The sequence below is a fragment of the Doryrhamphus excisus genome, chromosome 14 (assembly GCF_030265055.1).
Source record: "Doryrhamphus excisus isolate RoL2022-K1 chromosome 14, RoL_Dexc_1.0, whole genome shotgun sequence".
Classification (NCBI taxonomy): domain Eukaryota; kingdom Metazoa; phylum Chordata; class Actinopteri; order Syngnathiformes; family Syngnathidae; genus Doryrhamphus; species Doryrhamphus excisus.
In genome coordinates, this window is record NC_080479.1 from 16,155,065 (window position 1) to 16,168,292 (window position 13,228).

At 37.2% G+C, this 13,228-nt stretch overlaps 1 protein-coding gene across 2 annotated transcripts in view; it reads right to left on the minus strand.

The window, feature by feature from the left end:
* The window catches only part of stt3b (STT3 oligosaccharyltransferase complex catalytic subunit B), a 65,801-nt gene that overhangs the window by 23,308 nt on the left and 29,265 nt on the right, over nt 1-13,228 (minus strand). For both annotated transcript variants that reach the window (XR_009119189.1, XM_058046358.1), the window contains exons 4-6: nt 4,514-4,579; nt 929-1,028; nt 194-292 (exon numbers count right to left, since the gene is read on the minus strand). Coding sequence is in view for 1 of the 2 variants with exons in the window: in XM_058046358.1 (XP_057902341.1) it covers nt 194-292; nt 929-1,028; nt 4,514-4,579 (265 nt within the window). In the remaining variant the exon portion in view is untranslated. The remainder of the gene's footprint in view (nt 1-193; nt 293-928; nt 1,029-4,513; nt 4,580-13,228) is intronic.

The following is a 13,228-nucleotide window of genomic DNA, read 5'->3' on the forward strand; positions in this document are numbered from 1 at the left end:
AAAATGTCCACATGCTAAAACAACTATTTACAAAAGTAATGTTTAGTGGGAAAAATAAGGTACTTGAAAAAGATGTGCTTTTGCATTTATGCATCGGTTGGAGTTTTTGCACATTGATTCTAAAAGTCACGGGTGTCCGATCATAACTTTAAAAATTCAGAAGGTCATACGAGTCGAATGCGGTGGGACTTACCAGCAGCAGCCATATGCTCGCTAGTCCTGATTGGCTGGAAGCCAACAAAAGGGATCTGCATGGATAATATAAGACCCACAATGTAGAACGTGCTGTAAGCTGAAGAGAGAAACGGGGACAGACAGAGAAGATTTGATCACTTATTCAATATTCAATGATTCCAGAATTCATATACAGTAAAATTCCCAGCAACACAAAGTCTTGGAAATTTTGTCTTGTTTTTTCCCCCCCTTCCGAAATTGGTGCTAATGTAAAAACGGGCATGCACATACCAATTTATAAATTTTTTTCAACCCAACTGCTACGTCCCAAACACTTATTCATACATATATTTTATGTTTTTTTTGTTTTTTTTGCGTGAGAGGCAAAAAGAGGTGATGATGCAACTCCACAATAGAAAAGAGCATGTTTGGTGCACTTTTAAGATAAGCCACAATGCAGCCAAAGTGCATTTTTATAATCAGCACGGCCTGCATCTTTGCCTTGTAAAGAAGCTACGTATACGTTGCGCAATGGAGGTTACGCATTGAAGAGGAATTTTAACGCGTGCACACACACACACACAGAGTTCACTTGCAAATGTGAACACTAGCCATGTTTACATGGACCCAAATATTCCAATTCCATTGGCGTTATTAGTTAGCGTTGAGTGTCATATGGCATATTTAAGGCTTAAACCTGGAAACTTTGTCATCTATCTGACACAGAGAGACATCAACAATGTGTGCACCTTACCGATGTAGACTCTTCTGCTGTAACGTTGCATTAGCAGTAGCACAAACACATGGAGGGGAATCAGGTTGATGATAAACACGTATCCTCCCCATGCCGATACCTGCAATAAACACACACCTGTGTCAGCCAAAGCGAGAGGACATCATTTTGACATCTTCATGAAAAGGTGTCAGGTTCATCTCACAGCAGCCCTCAGGATGGGAACAAGTCCTGCTGTAGTGTCTTAGCAATGCCAGAGTTTCAGGTAGTTTAATGTATGTGCACCTTTTTTTTTGCACTTGGTGCAACTAGCATGACAAATGTCTTCCACTGAAAATACTATGTGCTTGCCAACAATGCTTTATGACACAATTGGACCATAAAAAAAGTATTTGACAAATGGCCATATCACCTCGTACTTCGGTACGGGACAAAAAAAAATAAAAAAAACAAACAAAAAACCTCAAACTGTATTATGGAAAGCAGGAAGTGAACAAATGTAACAGTTACTGAATGTAAAAGTACCAGATGGAGGGGTAGGATTTAATAAGCTTTGCTTCTTCCTACTCCTTTTGGACATGTGGAACTGTGAACTGATTATGTGATGCATTCAATTGTAATCTGATGCATGTTCAAATGAAATAAAACCATTACCATTACCAATTAACATAGCATGTGTTTGGAATGTGGGAGGAAACCGTAGTACAAATAAAAATAAATAAAAAAAATTTAATTTGTAAAATTAAAAAAAAAAACAAAAAAAAACCCCCAAAAAAACCAAAAAACCCCCCAAAAAAACAACTTAAACTATATTAGGAAAGCAGGAAGTGAACAAATGTGACAGTTACTGATTGTAAAAGTACCAGATGGAGGGGTAGGATTTAATAAGCTTTGCTTCTTCCTACTTCTTTTGGATATGTGGAACTGTGAACACATTAACAAAAGCCTGGAAACACTAAGTTAACATAACAACCCAACAAGCAAGTTCACCGAGCTCCCAATCTCATGCCACGTCCCTGAAAGGCAGGAGAGACGGCTGGTAATGTTTACATTTTACATAACATGATACATTTTTTAAGTCGGCGGCACGGCGGTCGAGTGGTTAGCGCGCAGACTTTACAGCTCGGAGACCAGTCTGGAGAACATGATCCTATATGTTATTTGTATTATTATTTTTTTTTTAAATTACTTTTATTATTACTATTACTTATATGGACATAATTAGAAATATCCAAGTTGATTCTCACATTCTTGGACTTCCCAGTTAGCAGCCCTCAGTGGAAAGTGTTTGAACACCCCCTGTGGTAAGGCATTCATGTGTTTCCAGCAGCAAATCATTATTTCCACTCAAAACATCTGGGCAGTGATTTGAAAGAAGTGTAATTGTAACTAATTATTTCCAACAATAATAATGTGTGACTCAGAATTACACCCAATCCATGAAAGGATCGTCAAATAACTGAACAAATTAAATACCTCCCAGAATAAGATAATGGAATAAATACACAAACCTAATGCGGAAATATATCTTAGAGTAAAAAAAAAACAGTGTCAGCCATGTGTAAACAGTTGAACAATACTCAATTAGACAAAATGAGCTAAGACACTCCCTGATGATAGTGGGTAGTGACTGTTTATAGAGAGGGATAATGAAAATAAATGACTTTAAAAATGAGCATGACAGCAGTGGAGATTCATGCATAATGCTTTTGCTTCACCCTCGCACACTACAGAGGAAAAAAAAAAAAAAAAAAAAAAAAAAAAAAGAAGCAGGATGTTGCACAGCAACCAGAACGGCTCCTGCAGCTCTTACCCATCAGTGAATTCTGCTGCTTTGATCCTATTGCGAATCTCGCCCCTTTCCCTGTCACCTACTTTCTGGTGAGGCTTGATATCAAGATGCAGGATCTCATGCCATTCTACATCCTTTTTCATATTTGTGTCAGGTTTAATTAGTGAAAACGTGGTTATGGACCAGTGTGAGCGGTATCTAAAACAGTGGAAGTACTCGCCGATAACTGTTAGATAGAATAGATACAGAGACTACAAAAAAAGGTCAGTATGGATAATTCATAATGGCGCCTACAGAGAACATACTAACTCCTTATTTCTAAAATCACAAATACTTCAACTTGCTGATATAGTTATAGTTATATCTTCAAACAGCTAAAATAATGCATAAGGCTAACAACAACCAATTAGCTAAAAATGTCATCCAATACTTCTCTACAAGAGAGGAGGAATATGATCTCAGGGAAGAACTACATTTGAAACACTTATATGCTAGGACTACGTTAAAAAGCCATAGCATTTCAGTATGTGGAATCAAACTATGGGATGGATTGAGTAAGGACCTCAAACAATGCACAACGATGAGTCAATTCAAGAAACAATACAAGCAGTTGATGTTTGCTAAATACAATTTTTAAATGTAAATTTTAAATTTAACAAAATTTTAACATTTTTATTTTAAAATTTTAATTTTGTTTTGTTTAATTTTAATTTTAAATTCAACAAAATTTAAAAATTTTAATTAAAAATTTTTTATTTTAGTTTTGTTTAATTTAAAATTACATTTTTTAATTAAAAAACTATATTAGGATAAAAATTTAAATAAAAAAAACTAACAAACTATATTAGGAAAGCAGGAAGACTTAAATTATATTAGGATAAAAATTTAAATAAAAACAAAAAAAAATACACTATATTATGAAAGCAGGAAGTGAACAAATGTAACAGTTACTGATTGTAAAAGTACCAGATGGAGGGGTAGGATTTAATAAGCTTTGCTTCTTCCTACTCCTTTTGGACATGTGGAACTGTGAACTGATTATGTGATGCATTCAATTGTAATCTGATGCATGTTCAAATGAAATAAAACCATTACCATAGAAACATGTTTGTTAGGAGTAAGGCAGGTGTATGTTCTTAAGTTCCCGCCCACTCAAAAACCATTCCTTTGTTTCAATGGTTTCTATTGATTCTGTAATATTTATCTCTCACTCACTTCTTCCCCTACTGGCCTCGTCTCGCCCATCATTACAGTCCCCCCTCCCCCCTTTGAATGCTGAAGTCCAGCTTGATCGATGAACTTGGGTTGTGATTTGTTTTGTTTGACTACTACTGCCAGCTGGAAAAATTCCACCGTAGAGATTTTCAGCTGGGACTGGTAACATTTTAGAATTTTAGAAGATGACTAAGCCCGGTCCCAAGAAAATCATTGTTAGGTACGGCGCTAAATAATAACACAACAACACAGAATGCAAAGTCTTAACAGTGCCAGCCAAAAAATAAACAACTACTATTCTATGTGGGACTGAGCACTAGCACGAATTCGCAATTTATTTATAATTTTTTTTTTATTGAAGTACCCGCAAGGTATGCCTGGTCCACCACTGACAACCACAATGCTATGCTACGTAATATGTGATGTAGACAGATGTGTGATCTGTAGACAGATTAGATTTAGTACTTTAATGGTTTTGTTCCTCAACCAGATTACTGTCAAACTGCAATCAAAATATCTGGGAATAAAAACCTCAAAATATCAAAATATATCAAAAATATCAACCAAGTATGTTAGCGTTTGTGGGGAACTATACTTACCATGTAAAAATAGCAGAGACAACAGCCAATCGTCCAAAACACTGAGCCTGTCTTCACGGATTTCACCTGGAAAAAAGGGAAAAAAAAAGTATTAAATAAGATGTAAAGTGAAAACTACAGTATATATTGTGAAAAATATTACTGTAATTATTGCACAGAACTTTCATCATCTTGATGAGCTTTTTAATTCAACTAATTGAGTGTTACATTTCTAAATACAGCGGTACCTTGGTTAACATCCACCCTGGTTAGCATCTAATTCAACTAATTAAGTGTTCCATTTCTAAATACAGCGGTACCTCGGTTAACATCCACCGTGGTTAGCATCTAATTCAACTAATTAAGTGTTCCATTTCTAAATACAGCGGTACCTTGGTTAACATCCACACTGGTTAGCACCTAATTCAACTAATTAAGTGTTCCATTTCTAAATACTGTGGTACCTTGGTTAACATCCACACTGGTTAGCATCTAATTCAACTAATTAAGTGTTTCATTTCTAAATACAGTGGTACCTTGGTTAACATCCACCGTGGTTAGCATCTAATTCAACTAATTAAGTGTTCCATTTCTAAGTACAGTGGTACCTTGGTTAACATCCACACTGGTTAGCTTCTAATTCAACTAATTAAGTGTTCCATTTATAAATACAGCGGTACCTCGGTTAACATCCACACTGGTTAGCTTCTAATTCAACTAATTGAGTGTTCCATTTATAAATACAGCGGTACCTCGGTTAACATCCACACTGGTTAGCACCTAATTCAACTAATTAAGTGTTCCATTTATAAATACAGCGGTACCTTGGTTAACATCCACCGTGGTTAGCTTCTAATTCAACTAATTGAGTGTTCCATTTCTAAATACAGCGGTACCTTGGTTAACATCCACACTGGTTAGCACCTAATTCAACTAATTAAGTGTTCCATTTCTAAATACAGCGGTACCTTGGTTAACATCCACACTGGTTAGCATCTAATTCAACTAATTAAGTGTTCCATTTCTAAATACAGCGGTACCTTGGTTAACATCCACACTGGTTAGCATCTAATTCAACTAATTAAGTGTTTCATTTCTAAATACAGTGGTACCTTGGTTAACATCCACCGTGGTTAGCATCTAATTCAACTAATTAAGTGTTCCATTTCTAAGTACAGTGGTACCTTGGTTAACATCCACACTGGTTAGCTTCTAATTCAACTAATTAAGTGTTCCATTTCTAAATACTGCGGTACCTTGGTTAACATCCACACTGCTTGGAATCAAATTCAACTAATTAAGTGTTCCATTTCTAAATACAGCGGTACCTTGGTTAACATCCACACTGGTTAGCATCTAATTCAACTAATTAAGTGTTCCATTTCTAAATACAGCGGTACCTCGGTTAACATCCACACTGGTTAGCACCTAATTCAACTAATTAAGTGTTCCATTTCTAAATACAGCGGTACCTTGGTTAACATCCACACTGGTTAGAATCAAATTCAACTAATTAAGTGTTCCATTTCTAAATACTGCGGTACCTCGGTTAACATCCACCCTGGTTAGCATGTTTTTCGGTTAACATTCAAAATTTTGGCAACATTTTTTTATTGTTTAGTGTCCAAAATACTGTTTTTTTTTTTATAACAGAATTGTACACACAAATACCTGGACTCCGAATTTTATGGCTTTAAGACCGTAGCTACGACAATTGTCAATTCATAGGTAAGTAAACACACCTCTCTGCATAGATTTTTTTGTGTAAAGGATGCAGAAACTGTATTTAAAAAAAAATGTACTGCCCTAGAAACATTATCTCCTCTTTGCTAAACTAGGTAAAAGTTATGTTAAATGTTGTTTATTTATTATGTTATTATTTTGTGCATGTAAAATTATAATTCTCAAAATCTGTAAAATGTGTTAACATTTTTATGTGGAACGGATTAATTGGATTTATATATATATTTTTTTTAATGGGAAAATTTGCTTTGGTTAGAGTCCGTCTTGGTTTGAGTCCATCTGGAATGGATTGATGAAATTAAGGCAATTTTACTATTGTACAATTTTATCGTAATCACATAAAAATGCAAATCATACTGTATTTTGCATGACCAAGACATAAATAGAATTCATGGAAGAGCACTTTACTAGGGATGTCTCGTTACATCTTTCCAATTTCGGATACCGATATCGCAGCCTTGCATATCAGCCGATACTGATACCAAACCAACATCAGCAAGAATCATGAATACTACCTTTATGATTTATTTGCTAGTGTGTAATTTCAGGCTTGATTAAGTCATATAACTCAAACCTATTAAAACGTTACATTTGCTGACAACACGAAAACACAGACGTGCCTCGTGGATCAGACATCTACCGTTATCGGAAATTTTCGATACAGGAATTCCGATCCCAATGAAATCCCTAGTAGGATACAATTTGAGAGGTACGCTATAATTGAGTCAACTTCAAATGGGTTATTAGGAGATAAAAAACGAAGGAGCCAGACAATGAATCCAACGATGGGATTATAAGGAGAATTAACAAGCATTTATGAGGAAGAAAGTAGACGGCCACAAAGTGCAATAATGACACAGGCAAAAAGATTGTGGAGTAAAAGAAATATATGAAGAAGAAAAAAAAAAGAGAGAGAACAAAGAGCAAAGCAATGTCACGGACAACAGAAGACAAAGCCAATTAAGGGAGAAGAAAGGGAAAGAAAGATGGCGAGGAGGAAAAAGCAAAGACAAATTTGGGTAAATGAGACTGATAATTAGAAGCAGTGGTGCATGGCCAGGAGGTTTGTTTTTCAGACCACTTGGCAAACGGAACACAGCACAAGAAGGAGAGGATGAGTAATCACTTTGGATGGACATCACCACAAGTGACAGACTTACACCATCAGGACTCCAGTGACCATGGACTGTACCATTTTTGCTCTTTTTTTTTACCCACCACCCACCTGCCCAGCCCCCAAAACTGAGATGGCTATGGTAGAACTTAGTCAAAGCCAAGTGTAACAACAATAGCCACGTATACATGGACCTAAATATTCAAATTTCGGGTTATTTGCTCAAACGGAAAGAATGTAACCTTTGTATACACCTCATTCCGAAAGAAAAGTGCCAATCCGAATGAATATATAATCGGATTCCCAGGGGTGGAATATTCCTTTCCCCAATCCGATTGAGGTATCTTGTAAAACTCAACGTAATTGCAAGACTGGACGGCCGGAAAAACTCGCAACTGCGAAAAAGCGTAACAACTGTCCCAAGAACCGTCGTAATAACACTCTCGTCCGCCATCTTAGATGAATCACGTGATGTTTACGTTTTACTGCGCATGCCCCATTGAGTATTCCGTTTGATTATAGCAGTGCATGTAGACGGGCGATTGGAATATTCCTTTTCATGTATACACTGTTTTCTGGTACGTCATTCGGAAAGATTCGGAAAATCTCCTCATGTAAACATGGCTACTGTGTAATTCATCATTAGCCACGTATACATGGACCTAAATATTCCAATTCCAATTTCGGGTTATTTGCTCAAACGGAAAAGAATGTAACCTTTGTATACACCTCATTCCAAAAGAAAAGTGCCAATCCGAATGAATATATAATCGGATTCCCAGGGGTGGAATATTCCTTTCCCCAAGCCGATTGAGGTATCTTGTAAAACTCAACGTAATTGCAAAACTGGATGGCCGGAAAAACTCGAAACTGCAAAAAAGCGTAACAACTGTCCCAACATCCGTCGTAATCACACTCTCGTCCGCCATCTTCGATGAATCACGTGATGTTGTTTACGTTTTACTGCGCATGCCCCATTGAGTATTCCGTTTGATTATAGCAGTGCATGTAGACGGGAGATTGGAATATTCCTTTTCATGTATACACTGTTTTCTGGTACGTCATTCGGAAAATGTGGCTACTGTGTAATTCATCATTAGCCACGTATACATGGACCCAAATATTCCAATTCCATTCGGGTTATTTGCTCAAACGGAAAAGAATGTAACCTTTGTATACACCTCATTCCCAAAGAAAAGTACCAATCCGAATGAATATTTAATGGGATTCCCAGGGGTGGAATATTCCTTTCCCCAATCCGATTGAGGTATCTTGTAAAGCTCAACGTAATTGCAAGACTGGACGGCCGGAAAAACTTGCAACTGCGAAAAAGCGTAACAACTGTCCCAAGAACCGTCGTAATAACACTCTCGTCCGCAATCTTCGATGAATCACGTGATGTTGTTTACGTTTTACTGCGTATGCCCCATTGAGTATTCCGTTTGATTATAGCGGTGCATGTAGACGGGAGATTGGAATATTCCTTTCCATGTATACACTGTTTTCTGGTACGTCATTCGGAAAGATTCGGAAAATCTCCTCATGTAAACGTGGCTACTGTGTAATTCATCATTAGCCACGTTTACATGGACCCAAATATTCCAATTCCATTCGGGTTATTTGCTCAAACGGAAAGAATGTAACCTTTTTCCGAAAGAAAAGTGCCAATCCGAATGAATATATAATGGGATTCCCAGGGGTGGAATATTCCTTTCCCCAATCCGATTGAGGTATCTTGTACCCGTTCAATCGGAAAGTTGTCAGACTGCGTTCTTCTTCGTGGTGTTTTTCTTCTTCTGTTGTTTATTGGCGGTTAGCAAGCAGCTTTCGTGTGCATTAGCGCCATCTGTGGAACAGAATCTAAACCCTTCTATACGCCATTCACAAGTCCAGTTTTATTAAAAAAATAAAATACATATCTATATAAAACATATGCTGAGATTAATTATTAAAATATTAGCAAGATTGAACTTTATCTTTTCCTGTTCCCGGGTAGCGTTCTTTTAACGAATGCTGAGATATGACGTTGCTGCGGAAAGTTTGTTTTTGATTCAAACTAAATTTCAAGACTGGACGAAGGGAAAACTGGGAATACGGAGTTATTCCAACAAGTGAAAGAAAAACTGGAGGAAGTCGGTATCACGTGATGTTGGTGTTTACGCTTTACTGGGCATGCCCCAATGACTATTCTGGTTGATTATAGCGGCGCATGTAGACACGCCATTGGAATATTCCTTTCCATGTATACCATTGCTTTCGGAAATGTCATTCGGAAAGATTCCATTTGGAAAGAGAAAAACTCCTCATGTGAACATTGGAACCGAAGTGGAATGAGATTGGGAGTTCGATGAACTTGCTGACCAGAATCGGCGCTGGACTGCTGTGGAAAATTTGTTTTTGATTCAAACTAAATTTCAAGACTTGGACGAAGGAAAAACTGGGAATACGGAGTTATTCCAACAAGTGAAAGAAAAACTGGAGGAAGTCGGTATCACGTGATGTTGGTGAATTTAACAGTCTCACAATGTCATTGTATTGGAAATAACACTAAATTCATCACACGGCAACTTAACACTCCCAAACTATACCTCCGAAATATACAAGTTTAAAATGAATGTTTTACTGCACATGCCCCATTGACTATTCTGGTTGATTATAGCGGCGCATGTAGACACGCCATTGGAATATTCCTTTCCATGTATACCATTGCTTTCGGAAAGATTCCATTCGGAAAAAGAAAAACTCATGTAAAAGTGGCTACTAATACATGTTGTCGCTTCTGCTTTTATGACGACGACAAAAAGAGGAATAGCTGCAAATTCACGTGCGCTTTTTGACTGCTTAGACACGGCACAATAAAAGCGAAAATATGACAGGTCACAACGGCCAGCAGCCGACGTGACGGATCCTCTCTGTAAAAGATTTAAGCGCAGGCCGATAACGGATTCAGCGCTTGTACTCTCGAGGAGCAAACATGCCTGAAAGAATTGCTGACCTGTTCAGCTTTAAAAAAAAAAAAAAAAAAAAGGCAGCTCAGTGGGTGAGCAGCATGCAGCTGATACAGATTTAATAAAAAAAAATAAAGAGACATAAAAAGAATGAACAATAAGAAATGATTCTGGAATCTACTGCTGTTTTCTGACATGCTTTTCATCAATTTGAATGTTGTCTTGAATATGAATATGAATGTGTTGCGTGATAATGGGTTTGTTTACTTAGACATGAGGTCGATGGCAAACAGAAGCTAACCTAATGTTCTGTATTGTGCAGGTTGATATGATCAAAATAAAACATTTTCCACAGTGTAAACACGTCTGTAGGATAATAACCAGGAACACACCGATCCGATTTTTAACTTCCGATCTGATTCCAATATTGTTACTTCTTGATCACAGGGCACATATAGACAAACAACCATTCACACTCACATTCATACCTATGGACAATTTGGAGTCGCTAATTAACCTAGCATGTTTTTGGAATGTGGGAGGAAAACGGAGTACCCGGAGAAAAGAAAACCCACGCATGCACGGGGAGAAATTCCACACAGTGGCACCTCGCTGTGAGACCTGCGTGCTAACCACTCGGCCGCCGTGCAGCCTTAAAAACAAATTAATTACATTAATTAAAAATCTATACAGTGTTTATATTTAATGGACTGAAAAAAGGTTAAGAACCCCTGGTCTAAACCAAAACAAAAAAAGGGTTGTTTTATGGTAATGGTAATGGTTTTATTTCATTTGAACATGCATCAGATTACAATTGAATGCATCACATAATCAGTTCACAGTTCCATATGTCCAAAAGGAGTAGGAAGAAGCAAAGCTTATTAAATCCTACCCCTCCATCTGGTACTTTTACAATCAGTAACTGTTACATTTGTTCACTTCCTGCTTTCCTAATATAGTTTTTTTTATTAATATTTTTTTACTTCCTGTTTTCCATAATAAAGTTTAAGGTTGTTTTTTTGGTGTTAATTTTTAAATTTTGTAATTTTTTGTCCCGTACCGAAGTACGAGGTGATATAACCATTTGTCAAATACTTTTTTTGTGGTCCTATTGTATCATAACATTTGATCACTTCCTGCTTTCCTAATATAATTGTCTTTTTTATTATTTTTTTATTTTACCGTTAATTTTATCATACTGAAGTACAGGGTGATATTACCATACAGTGATACCATTCATTTTTACATAAAAAAAAATATATAACAATATAACACCATAAAGATCGAAAATTTTCACATTTGTGTGTCCGTGTGTTAAATTTTCATTCAACACATATCCTCCTTGGTGGAACAACTCATCGTCACGAGTTGCATCATCACCTCTTTGTGCCTCTCGCGTGCAAAAAAAACAACGCAAAATATGTATGGGAGCGAGCGTATAAATACGTCTATGGCAGGGGTGCTCACACTTTTTCAGCATGCGAGCTACTTTTAAAATGACCGAGTCAAAATGATCTACCCACTACAAAAATGCAAAACATCTATTTATTTTCAAATGTATTGAGGATTATTTGTACATACAATGTATGTTGATGTACCTTACATAACCAAATGAGCCAATATTGCAAAACACACATAATTAACTATTAACATTTTTTTGTAATTACCTGAGTTTACTTTGATGACTTGCACTGAATTGAACCAGCCAGGGATGCATAGTCCGGACAGTAGCTGCTGATAGCCAGCCTCAAGCACACTTCCAAATGTTTATCAGTCATGGATAATATCCGTATCATAATATCCGTATAATAATCCATATCCGTATGGAAGTGATATGTTTTTTGCCTTTTTACTTGGTCCAGTTTTTGCCTTTTTACTTGGTCCAGCTCCTTCACTCATTTTAGTGACCATAAACTTTAGCGAGGGCTTTAAAATCTCGCAATTCGCCGACTATCTTAGCACTTTGCATCGTTGTTTACGCATGAGCGGTGACCTAAAGGTCAAAATTCAGTTGTCATCTGATTGGTTGTCCTGTATGTCAATCAAGTAACGGGGATGGATGATAGGCTGACATCGTAAGTTCTGCTGCACTTAGAGACGTTGTTTGATTTGATTGGTCGCCCGAAGGGCAACATTCAGTTGTCATCTGAATGGCTGCCCTGTATATCAATCAAGTGACGGCATTGATGCTGGGATGATATTTTTTTTTAATGTCACGCCGCGATCGACCAGTACCACCTCCGCGATCGACCGGTAGCTCGCGATCGACTTAATGAGCACCCCTGGTCTATGGTATCGAATGAGCTAATATGCAACTACTCCACAAGGATAGCAGCAAACGCAACAACAAAATTACATCGCACTTTCCACTCCACTCACACAGCATGCCGTGTTGGGTGTGCGGAGACGACTACGTTCGCCGATACTGTCCGTGAAGTACGCCGGTGGGCCCCATCCCTGAAGAAGATTAACACAGGCAATAACCTAACTTGGTGGAGTCCCACCCTCCCAACTCTCTTGTAATCAGTCAATTACTGGGATTTCAAAAAGTAGCAAAACAGCAATAATGTAAAGAAAAACCAACCAACATTTCATTAATTTTTCCCCTTTGCATTGAAGTTCAAGTGATGGCATTTTCCAGCATCAGCATGTACATATTTTTAAAGGAATGCAATTCTTAGTTAAAACATTGAAAGGCTTTGGTAGCATTAAAAACCTAATCCCCTTATCTCAGTTCCATGAGAATTGCAAAGAAAGATGTTCAGTCTGTATTTTTTCCTTTCCCTTGTGATTAAGGATGAAAGTAAACGATTAAAATCCTACTCGAGTGAATGCAACACAACAAAACCCCCCACTTTGATTCTCATAAAAAAAAACTGTACGGCTTTTTCTTTTTTTGTACACGAACATGCGAGATGTAGAGCAGCTGCT